Here is a 22,886-nt window from a genome sequence, read left to right as displayed (position 1 = left end):
GCCGTGCTCTGGTTGTTGTAGGATAAGCCAAGTGTTCTCAGCCAGCAATGCGGGATGGACCAAGGCCATGGGGTGTGGGTCGTGCCCAGTATCTGCATCCTCTCTGCATTCTTTCCCCCCATCCTTCCTCTAAACAAGACCCCGTGGCTCTTTGTTACCCGGCAATTTAGGAAAAAGAGATGCTCACAAAAGAAGAACGGTGTACCTGTGCTAGGGGAGCTGCTTTTCTGTTTCGAGTTTTGCCTCGATTCTTTCATCCAGGGGAAAATCTGCTTGGTGAGACTGGAGTTTGCACTGAGGTTGGCTTTACTTGGGGCACTTTTGCTGCTCCCTGACTGGTTATTGCTGTTGCTACTGGTGCTGTTGGTGGTGGGGTTTGGGGTTGGTGAAACAGTCGGAGGCGGATGGTGTTCCTGGGGCAAACTCGGCCTCATACAGCTCCCATTCAGGTCTTTACTTTTTGCATGCTGGGTCGTGTTGCCGAGGGACTGGAGGGAGCAGGCAGACCTCTGGAAGTCATTCTCCATGTGGGAACCCGGTTGGAAAGGCTGCTGGGGGCCCTCGTAGCCAAAGCCATTGGTGCTCCCATAGGAATAACCCCCAAAGAGAGTGGAACTTTCGTAGTACGTTGTCTTCTGCATCTCCAGGATACCCCAAAATGATTTTTCCAGCTACCAGGGTCTTGACACCCCTATGGCAGAACATTGGCACCCCAAGGCCACGTGACAGGCCGTTTCCAGCTGTCTATTGGAAGCTGACCTGAAAGGTTAGGAGAAAACACACAATAATAGTACCCAGCCTATGAATCCATCTTGGGGCCTGAAAGGCACATGACATGAATAGGGTTCTGCAGAACAGGGTGAACAGATGCTTTGAGCAGATTTTGTCCTGTGTGCAGCCTCAGAAGGCTCATCAAATGTTGCAGTGCAAAAGTGCTGAGCTGATTTTGGGGGGTAGTTTTTTTTTTCCTGGCTGTTGTTTATTTGCCCCTTTCTTTCCCTTAGAGCATAGCAGCAAGGTTGTAGAACTACATACATGCAAGCACACGTGGCTACATCTAAATACTTCTATTTAGGTCCGTATTTCTCTCTGTGTATAAGTATATACACGCATGCATTCACACATACATCCACTGATAGGGGTGTATGGATATATATGCAGATCCACACGCAGCTAACACACACATTAACATAAATACAAGCCTACAGAATGGATAATTGCTAACTACGACCACGAGAGGAACGAGACTCTGGCCTTCCTATCCCCGACCTATTCAAATCAGGCAGAAAAACCAGCAGGATGTTACGGAGTCAGAAAAGTGCACTAAGTTTAGGGTAGGGCCATTCTCTGCTCTGTTTGTTTTTAATTGGAAAACAGCAAAGCCTTGATATGCCCTATGCAGGTAGCCCTGTCCTGACACACTTGGCTCAATTTGCTGTTTACTCAGAGACTCACAATGTCTTTGGAATTCAGAGCAAATATTTGAAGCAGATTGAAGCAAGGGCACAAATTCAAGAATGTGTTTCCTTTGGCCTGTTTGTCAGCCAACCCCCCCCCCCCCCCTCCTCTCTCTCTGGCAGCACAGGTTGTATTTAGAAAACACACCAATTCACTGCACTGCTTCACCCTCATCAGTATTGAATCTGGAAATGCCGCTGCCGAGATGTAATTCCAAAACCACTTTGATTGCTGTTGGTTTTTTTTTTTCCCCCCCCCTCAGAAAACAACAAACGCATCTCCGGACCATTTGCTCCTAACTTTGTAACCCTTTGGTATTTTAGCATTCCTCCCTCTTTCAGTCCAAGCTCTGGAAGTCTAAAAACCCACTGCAAAACCTCGGATCACAAAATGAAACCTTTCTCTTTTCTTTCTCTCTTCATGTCCATCCTCCTCCCTTCCCTTTTTTCCCTCCTGTTTATGATTTTCTCCCTCTCTCCGACGCTTTTCTCCCTTTCTTTCTCTTCTCTCAAAGCATAAACTTTCTCCACCACGAAGACGGAGGAGAAACACCCTTAAAAAATACGAAAACCATCTTGAGCAGAAAATAATCTGATGGGTAAGGATGAATCAGACGGCAAACATCGTTAGAAAAGGCAGAGGCTCCTCTCTGCAGCTCGGAGTTGGCAAGGAGCCACTGTACTTAAAAAAAAAAAAAAAAAAAGATATCCATTGTATATTTAATTGTATCTACCGTATCTTTAATTGAGCCCGGGCTCTCCGTTCCTCTAAAATAAAACAAAATAAACTCGGTGGAGATAAAAAGTCTCACGCGATAGATCCGAGCGTTGGGGTTTGACAGCAGCCGCAGCTCGGTAATAAATAAGAGCTTTTTCCTCCCTTCCCTTCCCCGGCTGCTGAGCTCCTCTCTCACGACAGACGAAACCCCCATCTACTTTTAACACGGCCGCAGACAAAGTGCCCACGAAGGGACTGTTTGGCTTTTTTTGCACTGATTAAATCCTTTATGCATTCCCAGATCTGTATTGCATCTTCCGCCGAGATGTATTATTGTCTGCGGCGAGAGTGATGTCCTTGCTGGGAGTTATTCTCATTCGGTTCCCTCGGCATGATAAATAAGTCTTATTAAAAAGTAAACTCCTCTACCCTGGCTGAGAAGCCGGGAATTAATTAGCAAACAGCAGCGCCTTTCTTATGAATAGGTTTGCTGAAATCGTCTGGAAGGGCAGAGGTGGGAATTTCTCCAAGGCCTTCCTGTCTGCCATAGGATTCTTAAGGAAGAAGAAGAAGAAGAAGAAAAAAGCAAAACAAAACCAAACCCAACAACAACACAAAACAAACCAAAAGCAAAACGGAGCGGGGAGGCTCGGCCAAAAAAAAAAAAAAAAAAAAAAAGGCAGCTAAAAATAACAGCGATTTCTTTGGGTTTTGTTTTGGAAACGTCCATAAAAGAAATTTACGATCCCCATTCGCCCAACGGCTCTTTTCGCTCGTGGCATCCGCCGAAGGTTCGCTTTGTACCTCATCTCTCAAACGCCGCTCATTTATCTTCGCCGAGGACGGCCGCGATCCTTAATTATTGACTCCGAGGGATTGTCGGCTTTTAAAAAAAAAAAAATGAAATAAATAAAAATCTCGGGAGGAATAATAAATATTCGATTCTCTCCTGTTCCAATTAAAGGCGGGCTGGATCCGCGTTGGGTGATTCGTAGAGCTCCAACTTTCACTTCGAGAGAAGGGAACGTTTAAGCACAAACTCCTTGCCCAGAACTTTGGAGTGCGAAGGTGTTGAGATTTTTATCACTGCCTCCTTTCCCTCCTCATCCTCCGAAAGAATAATAAAAATCGAGGGAAGGTAAAGGTGAGGGAGGGCTGCGAGAAGAAACGGGGCTCTCGAGGACGGGGGGGGGGGGGGGAAGAGGAGAAAAGAAACGGAAGGCGGATGTATCCTGCTGTAAAAAAACCCCTTCCCTCCATGTTGGAAACCCTAAATTCACAACCTGCCTGTTTGTGAAGAAGAAGAGAGGGGTCTTTCCCCTCCCCGCCCCCCCCCCCCCCCGCCCCCCTCTCCCAAGGTACGTTTCCCACAGCCGGGAGAGCAGGAGCTGCTCCCCCGGCTTTCATCGCAATTATTATTAATCATAAAGATCCTAAACGTGCCCTCCACCACCGTAAGTCGGCTGTTCCAAAACAAAAAAAAAAAAAAAGACCTCAAATCTCAGCTACCGCCTCGCAAATGGATCTGCCTGCAAAAAAATAGAGACACATTCCTAAAAATTTTCCCCCTCCTTCCCTCCTCCTCCCCCCCCCCCGCCTCCCCCCCCACCACCGCCCGGCTTCACCCCAACCAGAACTCCCCAGTTGTAAAGCGGGGGTAGTGGGGGGGATGGGGTGGGGTGGGGGGGGGGAAAAAAAGGGCCCTGGATGAGGGCTGCAAAAGAGACTCTGCGTGGAAGGAAGCTTAAAGCTTGTGAACTCTTCTTGAACCGAGATTGGAGTCATATGGTCATAAATCATTGGGACATATACTCCGCCATTCACAAAGTGATAGCCTATTTGAGTCCGGCTTACCTTAGTCTCTGACGAGCAAAGCACGGGCAGACATAATATATTTTCACATCCAGCATCCACGCAATCAATAAGCAAGGAATGACCCCCTTCCTTTAAAAAACGTTAAAGGAATATACGAGAGAGAGGGGGGGGAAGAAAATCCGGCATATGGATGGATGGATGTATTAAAAAAAAAAAAAAAAAAGGGGGAAAAAAAAAAAAAGAAGAAAAAAAAAAAAACAGGGGGGAGGGGGCTCAGCCAGTGGAGCTTTCGGTTACGGCAGCTCAAATTGTCTCTCTGTCTCCGTTTGGGGAGGGGGGGGGGTGGAAAAATCAAGATGCTTTCCAGCTTCCAAGATGTGCGGAAAAGCTGAGGGCTTTGAATGGACAAACCCCGAGGTTCTGGTTGCCCTATAGACTGGTACGCTCTGCTCACTGATAACAATGGCCTCTGCTTTACCACAGCAAAGGGGAAGAAGGGAAAGGAGAAGGGAGGAAAAAAAAAAAAGAGAGAGAAAGAAAAGCTGAACACAACACCCCCCCCCTCATCCCCCCCCCCCCCCCCCCTTCTCACCCCCCTTTTAACTATGCGATGCTTGGCTAGGATTAAAATAATAACGAAAAGAATCCAGGCGACGGGGAGGGCGGGGGGCGAGGGGGAAAAGAAAGCGGAGGGGATATTTAAAAACACAGATCGGGTTCGGATTGCTGGGCAAAGGCAGAGAGGCTCCCGAACAGCGTCACTAGTGAAAAATTATGCTAATTGCAGACGTGGTGGACAGAGGCCTAGACAGAAAGATAGTAAAGCTCGCCTTTGATTCACGTGTTTAACAATTAGGTGTCAATTTATGCTAATAAACCGTTTCAAAATAGTCATGGTTTTCCCCCCCCCCCCCTTCCCTCCTCTCAAGCGGCCGCTTTCAATAGCCGCTGCCTGCACCCCCCCCATCCCCCCCCCCCGACCCCGGCTGCTTTCGGCTCCCTCTGGCCCCAGCGAGGCGGCCACGAAATGTGGGGCACGGGGGGGGGCGGTCTTTGGGGAGGGGGGGGGGGGCAATGTTTTGGGGAGGGGGCTGATGGAACCCTCGGAACTTTAACTGAGAGTTTGGGGCTGGGTGACCATAGAGGGGGTTTGCGGGGGGGGTTGGGGGGGTCGGGGCCGGGGAGGATTCGAGGTGTGGGACGGGACGAGGGCTATTAGCGGCCGTATTAATATCGCCGTTATTGCTATGCGAGGCTCTGCCGCTGTCGCCACGGGAGATTTATGCCTCTCCCCGCTCCCACACGCTGCCGAAAGGAGAAACTCGCCAAGACGCGTCCTGGGGAAAGTCCGTAACGAGGAGGGGCCGAAGAGTGGGAGGAAGGCAGGGCAAAGAATTGAGGTGTTTGCACTTTTTTTTTTTTTTTTTTTTTAAGTGCTACTTTTGTTTCGCATCGCAATTATCTTCTCTCCTTTAATTCTGACGCTCTCTCCTTTGGGTTAAAAGTGCTGACGGGGGGGATTTGCGTTTAGCAGAGCCAGACAAGCAGTGACCACAAAGGCTCTGAGGACTCCGCAGGAAGGTATGCCTCAGCGGGGGGAGGAGAGGAGGGGGGGGCGGGGGGGGTCCATCGCCTTTTTTCTTCTTTTTTTAGGGGGGGGGGGGGGACACCTTTAGGCGAATAAGTATGGACAGAAAAAAAAAAAAAAAACACCAACCCAAGGTGTCCAAGTGAACATCTCTGACTTTTGAGAGGATTTATGCTGGGTTGGACAGACAAGCTTTCTAAGTGATGGACAAAGTCTTATCCCGCGGACTACGGTGTTTCCAGCTATTGTTCTGCCTTCAAACCCCAGAATAAGGGCTTTCGTCCGGGGATTTGACTACTGAGGCCCCCCCGCACTCCCCAGTCTGACCATGATCTGCTCGAAAACATCATTTCTACTGCAAGTCTGTTATTAGTTTGGAGCCCCGGCGTTGAGATTCCAGGCAAGGAATGAGGAGAAACTACAGCGGACTTTTCTTTAAGGACTTCTCTGTAGGTGAAGTATTGGGTAGATTTCTGAATACGGACCTCCACTGACTTCTGACAAGCAAAAGTACCTCGGGCTCTGCAAGTAAACTCTTCCGAAGTGCAACATTTTGCATTAACCTTAAACCAGAAGCCGAAATCCAAAGCATTCAGCAGGTCTTTGCAACTATACAAGTTGGGCTGCTGCAAGCAGCTTTGGGGCTCCCTGTATATTACCATCTCAGCTTGGGATGCAGATGAATTTTTTTTTTTTTTTTTTCCTTTAAAATGCATCTCCCTCGCACCAAATCAGCAGCAAATGTTGCAACCCGACCGGGTTTCCCTTCAAAGGCAGCTCAGGAAATCTCTTCCATTTAAAACACTCCCTGGAAGTTACGGCCATAAATCACAAAAGTTTCAAGACAAGGCGGTAGCGAAATAGAGAAAGAAAATATTCTGCTGTAATCCGGGGCAGCCGTGTTTGGTGGGGAAATAGGAAATAAAGAAAGGAATAAAGTCACGTTGGGTGATTTTTTTTAGAGGAGGAATGGATCCGAGTGAATGGGGAGGAGGAAGGGAGGTGGGCGCAGGGAAGGGGAGCAGGTAGGAGATGGAGAGCAAAACTCACCGTTTCCCGGATGTGTGGTCCAGCAAACACGGGGCTGCGGTGGAGTTTGAGAAAGGAGAAGAACTGAAGAGGGGAAAAAAAAAAAAAAAGAGAGAGAGAGAGAGAGAGAAAGTATGAAACTCGGGTCAGAGAAGCGTGGACGAGGGAAAGCGAAGGGAATTCATCACACAGAGAAATGTTTGGGTGGAAATGGGGAGCAGACGGGCTCTAATAACAACCCCCCCCTTCTCTCCCCCTCTCCCCAGCATCTCCTCTGAGGATATCTCTCATCTAAGAGAGTACAGCTTTGCCAGGGGTTGCACCACTTTCCACACGCCCGTAACCGAAGTGGCACCACAGACGGTGGGCGCTGAGCTTCTTTCTGTCAATTTGAGATTGCTGATCCCCCCCCCCCCCCCCCCCCAACCCCGGGTCTGGGATTGAGATGGCTGACCCGAACGTCAGGAAAATACAAAAAACCACGTCATAAATAAATAAGAACTGAAGGGTTTTTGGTTAAACGCCGCCGGTAATTTCCGAGTTCAACGCGTTGAAGGGGTGAAGCACACGCGGTTCTTTGGGTTTGGGCTCAAGAAAAGTAAAACATCAGGGAAAACACGAGGCCGGGTTTCTGAAGGAGTCGGGATGAGGAATGAGGGGGAGTTACGTGGAGGTTCTCAGTTTGGGGTTTGGCAACAGAACGGACGGGTCGAACCGTTTGGAGCCGCACCGAGATTTATCAGAGCGACTTTCATAGGAAGGACTTAGAAAAGGGACAGAGAAGGGAAGAAAGGGGAGGGGAGAAAAAAAAAAAAAGAAAAGAAAAAAAAAAGGAAAAGAAAAAAGCAATCTCATTTAAAAATATTTTCGTTTGGGGAAACATTCGGTCGCTTTCATAATCCCGTTTCCGTTCTGGATGTTGAAGTTATTAATCTCAAATAAAAACGTTCCCCTCACGCCCTTACTCGGCGTGTGACAACATCCCCGAGTCCATAAATCAGCCGCGGATGCTCCGTGACCTTCTGCCGTCGGCGGCCGAGAGCTGTGTTTTTTATTAGGGTTATTATTACGTTCTCTCACACTTTCATACACAGCTTTGGCAATATTCCGTTTCCGTCTCAGCCTTGCCCGCTTTAACCGGGGCTTTCCAGTTCTCTCTGTGGAGTGTACGTTTGTAAAGGGGGTCGGGAGGGAATGGGGGCGAAGGGGGGGTGGAAAAGAGAAGAAGAAAAACGCTTTTTTTTTTTTGCTTTTTTTGCTTTTTTGCGTGGTGAAGTCGGCAAACGAAATACGAGTCCCGAAGCGTTCCTCCCACGTTAGGAACGGAGGGGGGGGGGGAAGAGGGCAGAGAAAAAGGAGGGGGAATAAAGGGGGGGGAACCGCGTCCGAGAGCAGCGCTTTGCTGGAGGGAGGAGGGAAAAGAGAAACAAACAAACAAACAAACAAACAAACAGAGGGGATCTGGCATAAATAACATCTCGGGGGGAAAGGGGGGGGGGGGGGGGGTTGTTTCTCTTTGGTTTTAATTTATTCCCTTGCAATAAAGGCAGTGGAGGGATGGATGGAGACGGTGTCTCCCCCCCCTCCACCCCCCCCCCTCACCCCAACCCTCGTTCTTTGTTTTGATCTGGGCTGCTTTGCTCGATTTGCTTTGCATTAATTTCTCTCTCAGAGGCGGTGCGGATTCAGCCCAGCCCTGCGAGCACCAACCGCCTCCTCCAGGGGCCTTTTTATGATTCATCCTTATTACTATTAGTAACTAAAAGGAAAGTGTTTGGCTTTCTTCGCTCCTATCCCGCAAACAGACAGCCCGAGGAAGCGGAGAGTTACGGAGGGACCAGGACCTCCCGGTACCCCAAACAGAAGCCAATGAGGATAAGAAATCAAAATGAAGCGGAGTGAGCAGTGTTTTTTTCCTTGACAGATTAGACTTTTTTCTCCCCATGACCTTTGCTTGGAAGAGCGATAACTCACCACGTTAATGATCACTCGGCGGAAGTGTTACCGAATTGTTTCAAATCATTAAAAAAAAAAGCCTAAAAAATCCTATAAAAACCAACCCCAAAACGAACCGACAGTGGAGAGGACACAAAGCTCCGAGGTTCCCATCCCTGTGCCAACGGGGGGTTGGGATTTCGGGGCATTTTGGGGTCGGTAGTTGTGTGGGTGGGGATGATGCTGTGAGCCAAAGGAGGCAATTTGCGCTATCAGCGCTCTGCAAATCGATACTTTGGGAACAGCTCAGCAGAGACGGGAAGAATCGCCATCCCCGCTCCTCCACCCACCCTCCAAATGCCAAAATAATGGCTTGAATTATGCGCTCACGTGATTGGGACACGTCAACCTTTTGCCCGTTTTATATAGAATTGGGAAAACGATCCGCTCCCTCTCCACTCTCACTAATTCCTCCATCAGCAAATTTCCCAAACTTGCCTGGCCGGAGATACCCCTCACTCCCTCCTATCGCAGTTGGGGCTGGACTGGCGTCTGGGGGCCTTTAGCTGCTTATTAATCCTTTTCTTTTAATTATTATCTTCCTCCCCCCCCCTTCCCCTCCAAAAAAAAAAAAAAACACCCTTTCCTATCTTTTGTCCTGAAGACAGAGGAGACGAACCAACACTAAAGCGACCTCAACAACCACCGCTCCTCTGAACGGCAGAGACGACGGAGATGGGGGGAAAAGCCGTATTTAGGGGCAGGAAAAACGGAATGGGGTTTCTCGGCCTTCTCTTCCTCCGAAAGAGAGAGAAAGAGAGGAAGACTCCAAGTTTTCTTCCACCGCCATCCCACCCCTCACCCATCTTACCGCAATGTGAAAAAAAAAGCAGGATTTGGGTTATTTTTGCAATGATACTCGCCTGAATCCGGGACCCGACGGGCGCTGTTGGACGGTCTGAGCATGGGGGAGAAAGGACCTGGGAGAAGAAATAAGCTCAGTTTACCTTTTTCCGTGCGCTACATCATAAAGGCTTATCAATTTCTGACGAGGGAATATCAGGAAAAGGGGTAAAGAAGAGGTGTTAAGGAATTGTATTTCTCTGGTTTGGGATGTTCCCACTAAATATCGGTCTTCTAAAGGGAACCGTGAGGATAGAGGCCAGTCCTGCATTCTCTCTTCACTGCACATCTCTGCAACCATCCCACAGCCACCGACAGACACACAGCAGAGCCACTGCCCCGTGCTAAAATCCCCTCTTACTGTAAGGGCATTTGATCTGACATCCTCATCACCATATCAAAGGGCTCCAATCTATCCCGAGTCCTCGGTTAATTTTTAATTAGGTGGGAAAGCTTTGGGAACGGGTAATGTTTAACGCAGCAGAGGACACGTAGATGGAAGTGAAGGCTTTCAATTCTATTTCTACTTCTAGTAGGGATGCGCCTCGCTGTAACACACGTGTTTTAGGCAGAAAAAGCTCATCTATGCCCACAAAGCCCCTGGGCAGAGGTGGCAGCGTGACTCGGGGAAGAACCCATAGAAATCCGCCTGCTCGAGTCACATCCACCCCAAAGAGCTCATCTCAATGCTCTGAGATATCCCCGTTGCTGTATAATACCACAAAGAGGAACCGAATTTCCAGTCCTCCCATCCACACCAGGACAGAGATCTGCACGTCATTCGTTTTTTAAGAAGAGTGGGAGGAAAGAAAACTGGAAGGTTGAAAAAATATCCCAACTCCCCCCCCCCCCCCCCTTTTCCAAACCTGTCCCAAAAGAGAATTGTGAGCACCGACAACATAGAGATCTATACAGCTGTATTTCAGAAAGTGACCATTAATATCAATTTACTTCAATGAAAACTTTGCTTCTTCATGAAGTTGATGATTTATGATAAAATCAATTAAATTACGGCCACTTAGGGCCTGCGGTTCCTTCTCAGATTTCATTCGCCAACAGATCAAGTGCTCGACAAAAAAAAAAAAAGAAAAGAAAAAAATATTCAGCTTTAGCTTCAGGCGAGAGCAGATAATTCTAAAGCTGGGGAGATTTAATGCAAAGCAATCTTCAAGGGGAAAGAAAAAGGAAAAAAAAAACACACACACACAAAAAAGGACCCCCACCCCCCAACCAATAGATGCCGTATATCCGAGATATTTTCTCTGCCAATTTAACAGTTTGCCTCGGGAAATATCAGACACTGAGTCCAAAGTTTTCAAGTTTCACAATGCATGTGGACGTTTTTAGAACTGGGAACTTGTCCAGAGGGCAGAGTTATTCTCTTGTTCTAAAGGGAAAGGAAGCAGAGGAGAGCAGAGAGCACAAATAGATACATATTTAGAAAAAACTTTCCAGATTTAATTCAATTTTTCGGATTTTTTCTTTGCCCTCCATGCAAACGAGTTTCCTGCCTCACTCTTTAAATCTACACCGGGAGTTCATGGGATGTGCGAGGAGGGGGGGGGAGGGGGGATTTCTGAGCACGAAACGAAGACTAAAAGTCCATTGAAAACGTTGCACCCTGTATTTCCATATGAAAATTCACCCTCCCTCCTGTTTCCTTTTGGCAGATATGGCATTTGTGTGAGATGAACCATTTTCGAGTACATCTCTCTCCCAAATCAACCCAACCAACCCAACCAACCCAACCAACCCGATCCAATCCTACTCAACCCAACCCAACTCAACCAACACAACCAAACCGAACCAAACCAAACCAAACCAAACCAAACCAAACCAAACCAAACCAAACCAAACCAAACCAAACCAAATTACAACCCTTTCTAAAAGCCTGACATTCTCATGCTCGGACTCTCCAAATTACTCTCATTTCATGCCAAATGTTTAAGAGTTTCTGCCTTACCCATTTCGGTCAAACTCACTGGCCACCACAGAGACGAGGAGCTCAAGAAGCCAGATGTTTGTAAGTCACATCTGGCCGCTACAGCCGGACCTGGGGAGGGAACCCTCGCGATGGACATATACAGAGCTTGGGATTTCTTTTCTTTCTTTCCTTCTTTCTTTCTTTTTTTCTTTTTTTTTTTTTAGAAGCCGTTGTAATTAGGATCTGCTTCAAGTAAACAAGAAAGTCTGTAGGGCCATAAATCACCATCACATACATTCTTCAGCTTAACACTCAGCTTTTCCAATGGGCTTTTGTAGTTTCTTTTTCAAACGAGAGAGAGGTGCTAAACTTTAAACAAATGTGGCCCGGACAAACTTTGAAGGTAAACACGCTCTTGGAAAGGAGCAGTTTGTAACCGGTCCCGGTTATGGACCGTGAGAGATCATTTTGGTTCATCTTCTGCTTCCCCCCGTCCTGCTCTGAGACATCGGTCTTAATTTGTTACCGGGAGAGATGAGGATTGGGGGAACGGCCTGTCAAAGCTTTCGGGCAATTAATTACAGCTCTCAACGTCGGAGCCAGGAAAGGCAGAGCCGCGTTGTTCTCTTATTTATTTCTCTGTAACTTCTTACCTGTGTTACCGTCCGACTTCGAGACTTGAAGAAGGAGAGAAGCCGAACCGGGCTGGTGCGACTTCACAGCTGAAGCGGCCAAATTAACGAGAGGAAAAGGAACTACTTTGTAGCGATGGATCTCGTTGTCAGTGCGTTCGGCCGCGGTTTGTCTCTTTGGTTTGGGTTTGGTTTGGTTTTTCCCCAAAGATGCTTTGACCGATCTATCTATGTATGTATCTATCTATCTATTATGGACTCGCTCGATTCAATCGGAACTGAGTTGACGTGCAGAAAAACGCTTCCAAAACCAGCTGAAAGTATCGCAAAGATGCGGCCCCTTCTGCACAGAGATACCGAACGGCGGGGGATGATGAAGTGGGGGTGTCGGGAGGGGGAGGTTGGGCGCACATTCCCCCTTAAAAGCCAAGAAAAAAAGCCAAAAAAAAAAAAAAAAAAAAAAAAAAAAAAAAAGCCTCAAACCTCCCCCACTCCTCAATCCTGCGTTTCTATCTGGAAAGCTGTTTCTCTTTATAAAGACTTAAAATGTTGCAAGACTGTTGTAATACTGAGTGACAAGGGGTGCTGGAGAGAAGGGAACCAAATGGATTCTGGTTTTCAGAGCCAGTAGGAATTGGCCGGCCTTCAATGTCAGGATACAAAATTGATTCCATATGTCTCGTCCGGGGAAAGGGAAGAAACGAAGAAAAGAGAGAAAGAAGGAAAGAGGGAGAAAGAAAGGGGCGAAGAATAAAAGTTGTGCAAAGCCCAACGAGTTTTCTTTCTCTTTGTCTCTGTTTCTCTCTCTTTCTCTCTTTTTCTTCCACTTTCTCCCTTTCCTTCTCTTTCCTTCTCTCTTTTTTCTCTCTTTCTCTCTGCCTCTTTCCATCTTTCTTTCTCTCTTTCTCTCTGCCTCTTTCCATCTTTCTTTCTCTCTTTTCCCATCTTTCTTTCTCTTCTTTCATTTTCTTTCTTTCTCTCTTTTCACCTCTTTCTCCCTTTCTTTCCTTTTTCTTTCTCTTTATTTCCCTCTTTTTTCTCTTTCTTTCTCTCTTTTTTTCCCTCTTATTTTTTCTTTCTCTCTTTTTCCCTCTTTCTCCCCCTTTCTCTTCCCCCCCCCCCCCCCCCCAGTAACACCGGCCTTTAACTCTTCCCCTCGTTCAAATAATACCATACAAAGAACACTGTTGACTCTCGGGTTTGAACCACGGAAGGGGAGAGGTAACAGTAGCGACAAAGCAGATCCTGGAGTTATTTTTAGACTCGATTTACTGAGGCTGACCTCAGCCTGGGGAGAGGAAATGGTGGAAATACGGATGCTGGTGAAAAGCTGAAGCGTGCCATTGCGTGGCCTCGGATCCAAAACAGGGAGGGGAAAGGGGGGGGGGGGCAAACCTTCACAGATAATAATGATAATGATAATAATAATAAAGAAAAACCACCCTTAGCTGAGCAGAGAGAGGAGGCTGCAGCTCCAGAGAGAAGGCAGGTGAAGGGCTCTGAGCTCGGAGGCTCCCATTGCATCAATTATAATGGGCTGGGGGGAGCGGGGGGATCGCTGGACACTTCGCACCCCCCTCCCCACCCCATTCCCAAGTCCTACAGGCTGTGGTTTGCCAGTTCCTATTGATTTCCCCAGGACATGCTTGGAGAGAATTTGACCCGAAGTTTTTCAGGCTTTTCTCTTGACGTCCAGATACCGCTGCCAATAAAGCACTGATATATTTCGCATTGAGTCGGACATCAAAAGGAGACAAAATAGCAACGAGAGGGGATTTCTTTTTAACCCCTCCCCTCATATCTATGTTAAAAAAAAGAAGTAAGGAGTCAAATCTCCACCATCACCTCTGATTTATAGCCTTCCTTTTCAACTGAGCCGGTTACACACGGGGAAGTGTTGAAATGTGGTTATTGCCTTTAATTTCTTTCGTCTCCCCCTTTTCTCCTATCCCTCCTCCCGACAAAACAGCAACAACAACCAAAAAAAAAGAGAGAGAGTGAAGGGGGGAAAAAACCCAACAACTTCAAAGGAAACCATCCCTGTTTCCAGACTCTCCTCTATTTAATCTGAAAAGCCACCGGACTCTTCCCCTCCCGTGCAGCTCACTCTCCTCCTTTTTTTATATATTAAAATGAAGCAGCATCATTGGCTTCGCCTTCAAAAACTCCTTCCGCTGTTTTCGGGCCTGCATCTCAGCTGGATTGCGGTTGATGCTGCTTTTATTTTAGCCTCGGATCCTTGAACATCCGAGCAGAAAACCAAGCGCTCTGCTCCCCTCCCCGCCCCGCTCCGCCCGTTCCCCCTCCATCGCTTTTCTCCTTTCTCACCCTCCGCGGTGCTTTGAACAGAAACAACCCTCTCCCACCATCCCGCAATAAATTATGAATCAAGGTGATGTTGACTCATATTTACAACGTTAATCGTTTCCTCTGTGGGAAAAGATAGGGGATGTGCGGCCGAGAGGGAGGGCGGTTTCTTTAGGGGAGAGATGTGAGCAAAGCGGATTCGCAGAGCTCGTGGAGCAAGAACTTCTGGAGAGATGACAGGCAAGGAGGAACGTTTATTGCACAGAAATTAGTGCAACAGCGACTTGAAATAGCTTATTATCTGCTCCCGTCTCTCGGACGTTATCTCTATCCTTTGTAACCGTAACCCGCGATAGCAAGTTTCTATCAAACTCGGCTTCAACCGAGTTGATAAGGGAAGATTTAACGCGGTGAGGAACGATCTGCTGGTGACTTCGGTGGGTCGGGGATGTGCTGATGGCTGAGGTGGGACAGGAGATGCTGGGCTGCTGCTGCTGCTGCTGCCCGGCTCCTTCCCAGCTCAGAGAGGATCGTTTATATTATGATTATGACGATTATTTTCAAATAAGATTTGTGTAGGGAGAACTGGGGAGCACGTGAAGGAGAAATAAGGAGAGAGGTGGGCTTTGGGCGCAGCGGTGTGGTCTAAGCCCGGATCTCTCTATATGGCTGCAGCCCCCCAGCTCCCCCCCCACCCCATTTCCTACCTGCAGCCCCCGTAGCAGTGCTGGGGGAGCTCTGCCGTGCCCCCCGCCCACTCGGATACCATCCTTTGGAGGGTTCCCTCTTGGTTTTGGCTCCTACCCTGAGTCTCGGGTGCCCTCCGAGGTTTGAGGCTGAGGTCCCATTCCTGGCATGGTCCATCCTCTTGGATCTAGGGCATCCTATCCCGGCTCTGCGCCTATTAATAAGGGTGTGAGTCTCTTATCCAGAATCTGGGGTCCTATTTAGGGTCTGGGACTCTCCTCCCGGGTCGGAATGACAGCGTCCTGGGGTCGGGCTAATGTCCCCAGAACGAAGGTTCGGCCGAAGCGATCCGGGAGCCTTCGGCCACCCCATCTCCTCCTGACATCTGGTCATTAAAGGGCGACATTCGCACAATGGCGTCTGGACCGGGTTGAATAAAGCCCCGGTATTGATTTAAACGGGGCGGGGGCTGCGGGGGGCTCCCCTGCTCCGAGCTTGCAGCCGCCCCCCGCCAAGTGCCCATTTCTCACGCTCAACATCCCGAGTCTACAGAGAATTAAAATAAAATGAAATAAAATAAACGTAACAAAACAAATCAAAATACCACCGACGAAAATAAAAAGGGAGAGGAAAGAAAAAGCGGGGGCTGAGAGACGCGAGGTGGCTGCATCCATCTGAAGCCGACAATTTAAACTAACACCGAACTTGACAGAGAATGATGCTGCATTTCTGGCTCAGTCACCGTCCCTGTTTCTCCCTTAATATTTAATGAAAGTCGCTGAGTTGCTCTAATTTTGCTACATAAAGGTTTACATTAGCAGACAGAGTTAAATATCCCCGCTCGGCGGTGTTAGACTTGGCTGGTGAGCAGCGTGGAGGAAAGGGAAGAGAAAAGCGGGGAATTCTCAGCTGAGAATCCGGTGCGAACATTTAATCTTTGCTCCTGTTGTCAGTTTTATTGTCTCCTCTCATGTTGGAGCTTGTAAAATATTTTTTAAAGCCATTTCTCACTTCCCCCTTCCCTTTCAACACTCGCGGTTGGGACCAATTTGGTCCGGTTCGGAGCTGGGGGGTTGAGGGGGGGGGGGATGGTTGGGGGACAATCCCCACCTCCCCCATTTCTGCTCTTCCCTCGCTGACATTAAAGCCAGGTAGCGATGCTCCCGGCTCGGATACACATCGTGTCCTCAAAGCTTCAGCTTCGCTACCGTGGCTCAGCAGCTTGAGAGGGATTTCCCTAAGTTCAGCTGTTTTTTGCACAGCAATCACTAAAACGTATCGGCTGCCAGCCAAGTCCTGCTGCCCACTTCAACCTATTGCTATTATTTCTTATAGCTGCTCTTTTCGTGGGGGTAAAACAGGCCCCGCGTCCTTAAATACAAAGAAATTCCTGAAAGCACCTTCTCCAACTTTCAGCACAAGAACGCTGTTCTCTATTTCTCCATCCATCACCATTACAGCCTCAGAGAGATCGGGGCTCTACGCAAACTTATCCTCCTGCAGCAAAAGAACAACGAATTACCCTCAACGAGCCTAACCCCCTTTGAGCTGTTGTCAATGGGGGGGTGAGGGGGGGTTGTGAGGACAATCCGCCCCGTGGGGTCCCTCGGCATCGCCCCACTTACCGCGGGTCCCCTTTGTTCTGAGCTTCGTAGACGAACCCCCTCCTCCCCTCTACCCCCCCCCCCCCCCCCACCTCTTGCCCGGGACCAGATCTGTTCCTCTCCCAAAGCTCTGCATCCTTCCCGACGCAATTTCCTATTTGTCTTTTGAATTCTTATTTCTGTGTCCGATTTAAAGCGGGACAACCCAGCAAAAAGCATCGCTCGGCTCGAGCAACCCGCGTCCATTCCCGGTGAGTCCTTCTGCCGAGAGGGGAGGGATGGGGGGGAGGGATGGGGGGTGGAAAGAAGGAACTGGAGGGAACGGGGAAGAAAATGAATTATCGTTGATAAAGGGATGCTGCAACGCAGGATTCCGAGCTGTAATTTTGATATTAAGGTCGTGCTCTGTCACCAGGTTTATATGCCAATGAGGCGTTCCCGGTTTACCAAATTTATACAAATCTCTCCTTAATTGGTAATCACAGATGCTGTAATTTAAGACCCCCAGCTACAGAGCTTTCATATTAGCTGCTGATCTATTACTGTAAATCGTCTGAAATAATCAACTCCAGGGAGTGGGGTAGAGAGAGATCTTCGCTCTAAAATATCATCGCTTGCACATCATTTTCACTCGAGAAATGATTTATCTTGGACACCACTATAAACAACACAACTCTCTCACAAACACACACACAATGGCAGCCGCACTGCTGCTGACATGTTTATTGTAATAAATCAAGAAAGGGGGAAGAGAGAGGAGAAAAAAAAAAAAAAAAAGAGGTTGCGAGGAGAGAGAGGGAGAGGGAGAGAGAGGAATATTCCTAAAAATATCAATGAAATGCCTCGATGGGTATAAACACACATAGCACCATGTGAAGAGAAATGGGAGGAAATGAAGACGGCTATTTGTCACATTTTACGACAATAACATTAATAACAAACAATAAATTTACATGGACATATAGACACGCTAGGAATTGGGAAGCCCCTGCTACTTACAATAATCCAGCCCTCGGCGTGGCTTCGTGGTTCCTGAGAATTGTTTTATTGCAGACTCCTCTCCCTCTCTCCTCCTCTCCCCCTTTCTCTCTCTCTCTCTCTCTCTCTCCCTCTCCCCCCCCCCCTTCTCTCTTTTTTTTCCCTCAGCTATAGGCTTGTTTGTTAAAGGACAGTTGAATTTCACGTCAGACTCAAGGAGACCATGTCTGCGATTTTCCTGACGAATACATATCTATTCTGCAACCTCTGCATTAATTATTTAATGAATCACGTGATGGGGAAGGGGGAAGGGGGTCTTTCAGTTTCATACTCAAAGGACCACTGTGACCTTCCACTGGAACAGTATTTTTTTAAGTAAGTTTTGAACTGAACGAAGCTTTTCTCGAGCTGGAGATGCCCTCTCCCTATAGCAGCTGCAGGGCCGCCTGGCACAGCCCGGCGAGAGTGTGATGTGTGTGTGTGCACAAGGCAGCACTTCGAATCTACTTGTCTACCAAAGAAGGCTCTGCTTTGGGTTTATTTCCCCCATCGTGGCTCCTGCCTAAAGTTGAGAGCGTTTAAACATTTCTCTAAACCTTTCCTGGAGGTTGGCTGGGCTCGTCAGAGCAACGCTGTGTTCTTTGTCTTTTCCTCCTCTCCTCTCCTCTCCTCTCCTCTCCTCTCCTCTCCTCTCCTCTCCTCTCCTCTCCTCTCCTCTCCTCTCCTCTCCTCTCCTCTCCTCTCCTCTCCTCTCCTCTCCTCTCCTCTCCTCTCCTCTCCTCTCCTCTCCTCTCCTCTCCTCTCCTCTCCTCTCCTCTCCTCTCCTCTCCTCTCCTCTCCTCTCCTCTCCTCTCCTCTCCTCTCCTCTCCTCTCCTCTCCTCTCCTCTCCTCTCCTCTCCTCTCCTCCATTTGCCTTCAGATTTTTATTACATTCTCGCACTGAACAAAACAACTCTTTTGGATTCCAAACCAGCTGAGACGATTTATGCTCCGGGTTCCACATTTTACAGAGCCCATCGTTCCCTTTCCTTTCCTTTCCCTTCCTTTCCAGGCCCTTCATCTCCCCACCGCTCTTATTGCTTGGCCGGCTCTCGGTGCCTTCAAACGAACGAACAAATAAATAAATAAACCACGAAAATAAATCACGTCGCGGCTCTGAAGAGAGCTGCCAGCTCACGGCATCCTGCAAAAGGGAATCCGTAACAAAAGCGGCAGCCGCCGAGCTCTGGCACCGACCCTACAGGGGGCGGCCCCGACTTATGGGGATCCCCCGCATTGCACCCCAAACACGGGGCAGAGCCCGACCCCCTTTTCCCCACCCCCAACCCCCCCAGGACCGGGTGCCTGCAATGAGAATTGCTGTACCCCACATCTCCCTGACCGGATAAATCTCGTAAAGCCTTAAAGAGCGTTTGAAAGTCTCTAAGAGTCTTTATTATTATTATTATTACTATTATTTTCCCCTTTAAGACGAGGATAAGGAAAGTGGGATGAAGGTCCTGACTCCACCCCGGCCCTTAAGGACAGAATGGGGCAGCGCTTCATTTCCATAAGGCCGCGATTATTTCGGAATCGATTTATTTTGGGGGGTGAGAAAGGAGTTGTTGGAAAGGTTTGGCTCGAGGTATGGGATGGGAGGAGGAAAACAATCCGGTTAAAAAGAGGCTGGAAGGATCCCACGAAGGAAGAAACTTCGAGGGAATGGGGTGGGGTGTGGGGTGTGTTGGGGGGGGGGGGTATGGGAACTTCAAGGCAATTCAGAAGCCGCAACTTTCACTTCGCACAACCACTTCATTATATATATATATTTTTTTTCCTTAGTCATAAAACGAAGTGTCCCTGTGGCTGCAGTCCGGTTATAAACCACCACCACCAAAAACCCAAACAACTCCCATCATCAACACAACAGATCGGCCAAAGCAGCAAACGGGGCAGATCCTCCCCCCCCCCCCCCCCCCCCCGCCTTGCACCTCCGACATTTTTGGGTTTGTTTCATGCAAAAGAAGCCCACATTTCGCTTTTTTCTTTTTCTTTCTTTTTTTTTTTTTTTTTTTCCAAGCCCTCAGTTCAAAGGGTCGGAAACGCGGCCATAAACAGCGGCTTCACCCTCCGAGGTGCCGTGATCAAAGCCGTTCCCTTTCTAAAGATAAAATGAACGTTTATATAGTGAGAAAGCGAGATTGATTTACGAATTTAAACACGCCGGTCTTATTGCGGATCATAAATCTGTCACAGGGGCTGAGAAACTCCGAAAGTCGGCTTTTAAAGAGCCCCGGCCCCATACCTGGGCTGCAGAACTCCCCCCCCAACCCTCGCACTTCCCATACAGCCATACAGACCCACGCACACGTATATATTTAGGATGATTTCCAATGATTTCCCCTATTTCCCGGAACTCATTCTCGCTTGGATTGGGTTACTGAGATTTCTCTCCCCGTTTTTTGTCCGATTTGGGGACCAGGAGGAGACAAAGGGGGTCAGGCATAGGAGCTGGGGGTTTCCTACAGGGGGTGGTAGGACCCCCCCCTCCACCCCATCTCCCCCCCGCATTCGGGCGGCTCCGGAGCGCCGTGGGAGGAGGGGGAAATGCGGAGGGAGGTGGGGGGGGGGGGGTCGGAAACAAAGGAATTTCTGAACAGGGGAGACGAGAGGCGACGTGCGAGAAAGTGAACGCGGTGGGTTGGGAGGGGGGGTTCGGCTTTGTTGTTGGGATTTGTTTGTTTGTTTGGTGTTTTATTCCCCCCCTCTCCCCTCGATTTATTTATATATATTATTTCGGGTACAACGAACTGTCAGAGCCAAACCACAGCCTCGCTCCAGACCCTCAAACGCCTTTCTCTGCCTCTTGTCTCCCGTACAAAGAAACAGACAACCAAGCCAACAACTGAGAGCTCTCGGCCCTTTCAAGTGAAGCGGCGAGAAAGATGAGGGGAAAGCAGTTCTTTTCGAGAGAGGGGGGGGGGCGGAGAGGTTGAGAGGCAAAAGATAATAAATATAAAGCCAACAACCCCCCAAATCAACAAATTCTCCCGTGCTGAGCAGAATGCCGATCTCTCTCCCGATCTCTTCCCACCTTCCCCGTCGCAGTTCGGGGGCACACAGGGCCGATCCGCACACGCGGATTTCCCCGCATCCCGGGTTGCAGCCGCTGCCCGCACAATGTCCGGCCTCGGGGAGGTCAAGGGGTTTACGAGGTCAGCCCCTGCCCGTAATACACAGCTAATCGCCCAGAAAACGTGTCCTCTGCGTGAACCCTCAGCCCCCGAACGCCGCTGCAGGCTCTGAGTTTTGCCTCCCCCGGTTTCCAGCCACTAATGGGCAGTGGAAGAGATGCGGCCCGGTTATGGGGCATCTCCTGGATACCCCAAATCACCCCTCCGTCCCTCGATAGCAGCCGCAACCCCGGCGTTCCGCAAAAACCCCGATTCCTTGGGACCTTTGTGTAAAGAATTCCCCTTCTCGGACGCGAACAGGGAGGACGTAAACGGGAGGGGAAAAAGAAAGAAAGAAAATAAATAAAAGGAAAGAAAGAGATGATAAAAAAAGAGAGAGGGGGGAAGAAAAGAGAGAGGGGGGAAAAAAGAGAAAAGGGGAAATATGAGGGAATCGCCCCCAAAGAGCAGAGGGGACGCGCATCACCGCGGGGCCGAGGAGGAAACTCGAGGAGGAAAAATCTCCCCCGACAACCCGCTGCCTGTAAACGTCCCTGCTTGGTCACAAGAAACAACTAAAACAGAAGGAAAACCCCGCACGAACATCCACGTGTTGGTTTTCTCTCTGCCCGTTTTCCCCCCTTCTTTCTCTCTCTCTCTTTTCTTTTCTTTTTTTTTTTATTGTTGTTGTCGTCCTTTTGCTTTCCCCGAACTTTCTCGTGAAAGGAGGCAATAAAACGATCAGAAATGCATGCCAAGAGAGCAGCTCTGTTACCTGGTTCGCTCCCACATCCTTTTTTCCAACGCCCCAGAGACGGCCCTCATGGTTTGGGTGGTTTCTTCCAAAGTGAGAGGTCTGGGGGAGGGGGGGTTGGGTGAGGATTTGGGTTTTCTCCCCCAAATATAAAGCTTTCACCTTTACGATCCAGATTTTATTATTAGTATTATTATTTCCCCTGAAGATTCTGGTCGAACTCCGGGTGCTTTTTCCCCAACAGACGGTCTGCGGAGATTTGCTGTTGAATAACAATGGGAAAAGGATAAGTATTTAAAGAAAAGAAGTGATTAATGATTTTCTGTATAATTCTCGCATTTTTCTTGGCTTCTGTCTGCTTATAATGGCTGTGAACTTTTAGGTCCTATAGAAATCTTCTTTTCTCCCCCTTCTATTCTATTCATACTTTCCAGCTTTGATTTGCTTCTATAGACCCCGCATTCCTGGAAGCATATGCTTTTTTTTTTTTTAAGAACGATCCCTTCCATCTCTTTACTACCTCGCACATCACACCCTTTAGGGTTTGGGTTTGTTTTTTTGCCCCCACAACACATCAAAGCGAGAAACGCTCAAATAAAACCTGCACCAGCAGCAAAAATTCACCCCCACCTCCAACACCACCATAAGACAACGGGCCCTAAAATCCTCCCTGGGAAAAAAATAATAATAATAAAAAGAATATATATATATATATAAAGAAAGAAACACGACGTGCTCGCTGCTGCTATCTCTACAATTGCGATAGCCGACCCCAAAAGCGCCCATAAATCCTTTTCTTCTCCATCTGAACGTGTCACACACCCGACCCCTGTCACTGCGTTAATATTATTTGAACGTTTGCAAATGTCGATAGAAAAAAAAAAAGAAAGAAATATAACGGCTCGCTGTTTTTTGGGGTGTTTTTTTTTTTTTTCTTCGGGGGTTGAGGGGGGGCACAATGGTGGGCATTTATTTGCGCGGTGATCGCGCAGAGAACGACTGCAAATAAGGGAACGGCGCACAGACATCGCCTGCTTTTCAACATTGCAGCTCCATCCTTTGTTCGGGAGCGATGGAGGGGGGGGTACTTTGTTATTGCTGGGGGGGTCCCGGAGAATTCCAGAAACAAATAAACGAAAGTCGTTTTATTTTTAAAGAAAAATCATCCTTTTCTTCTGCTGCTGCCAGCCCTCCTCCCTCAACCCCCCTCCACACAATGGGTTTTCTCTTTCTTTCTTTCTTTCTTTCTTTCTTTCTTTCTTTCTTTCTTTCTTTCTTTCTTTCTTTCTTTCTTTGTTTCTTTCCTTCTTTCTTTCTTTCCTTCTTTCTTTCCTTCTTTCTTTCCTTCTCTCTTTCTTTCTCTCTTTCTCTCTTTCTTTCTCTCTTTCTCTCTTCCTTTCTC

General features: G+C 48.3%; 1 protein-coding gene across 13 annotated transcripts in view; it reads right to left on the bottom strand.

The window, feature by feature from the left end:
- Window positions 1–22,886, bottom strand: part of HOXB3 (homeobox B3) — a 60,976-nt gene that overhangs the window by 3,437 nt on the left and 34,653 nt on the right. For 2 of the 13 annotated variants that reach the window (XM_090125238.1, XM_090125250.1), the window contains exons 1-5: window positions 12,023–12,435; window positions 9,466–9,522; window positions 6,629–6,691; window positions 2,980–3,058; window positions 206–759 (exon numbers count right to left, since the gene is read on the bottom strand). In XM_090125238.1, coding sequence (XP_089981364.1) covers window positions 206–641 — 436 coding nt within the window. In that variant the 5' untranslated portion in view covers window positions 642–759; window positions 2,980–3,058; window positions 6,629–6,691; window positions 9,466–9,522; window positions 12,023–12,435. Of the gene's footprint in view, window positions 1–205; window positions 2,848–2,979; window positions 3,059–4,029; window positions 4,201–6,628; window positions 6,692–8,581; window positions 9,523–11,408; window positions 12,436–17,598; window positions 18,267–21,505; window positions 21,747–22,886 lie in introns of those variants that run through there. The other 11 variants (XM_090125244.1, XM_090125240.1, XM_090125245.1 and 8 more) reach the window with 11 other exon arrangements.

The sequence above is a fragment of the Phasianus colchicus genome, chromosome 26 (assembly GCF_987193195.1).
Source record: "Phasianus colchicus chromosome 26, bPhaCol1.hap1.1, whole genome shotgun sequence".
In the NCBI taxonomy this organism is placed as follows: Eukaryota; Metazoa; Chordata; class Aves; order Galliformes; family Phasianidae; genus Phasianus; species Phasianus colchicus.
Note: the sequence above shows the minus strand (reverse complement) of the source record. Positions and strands in the feature narration are given on the sequence as shown.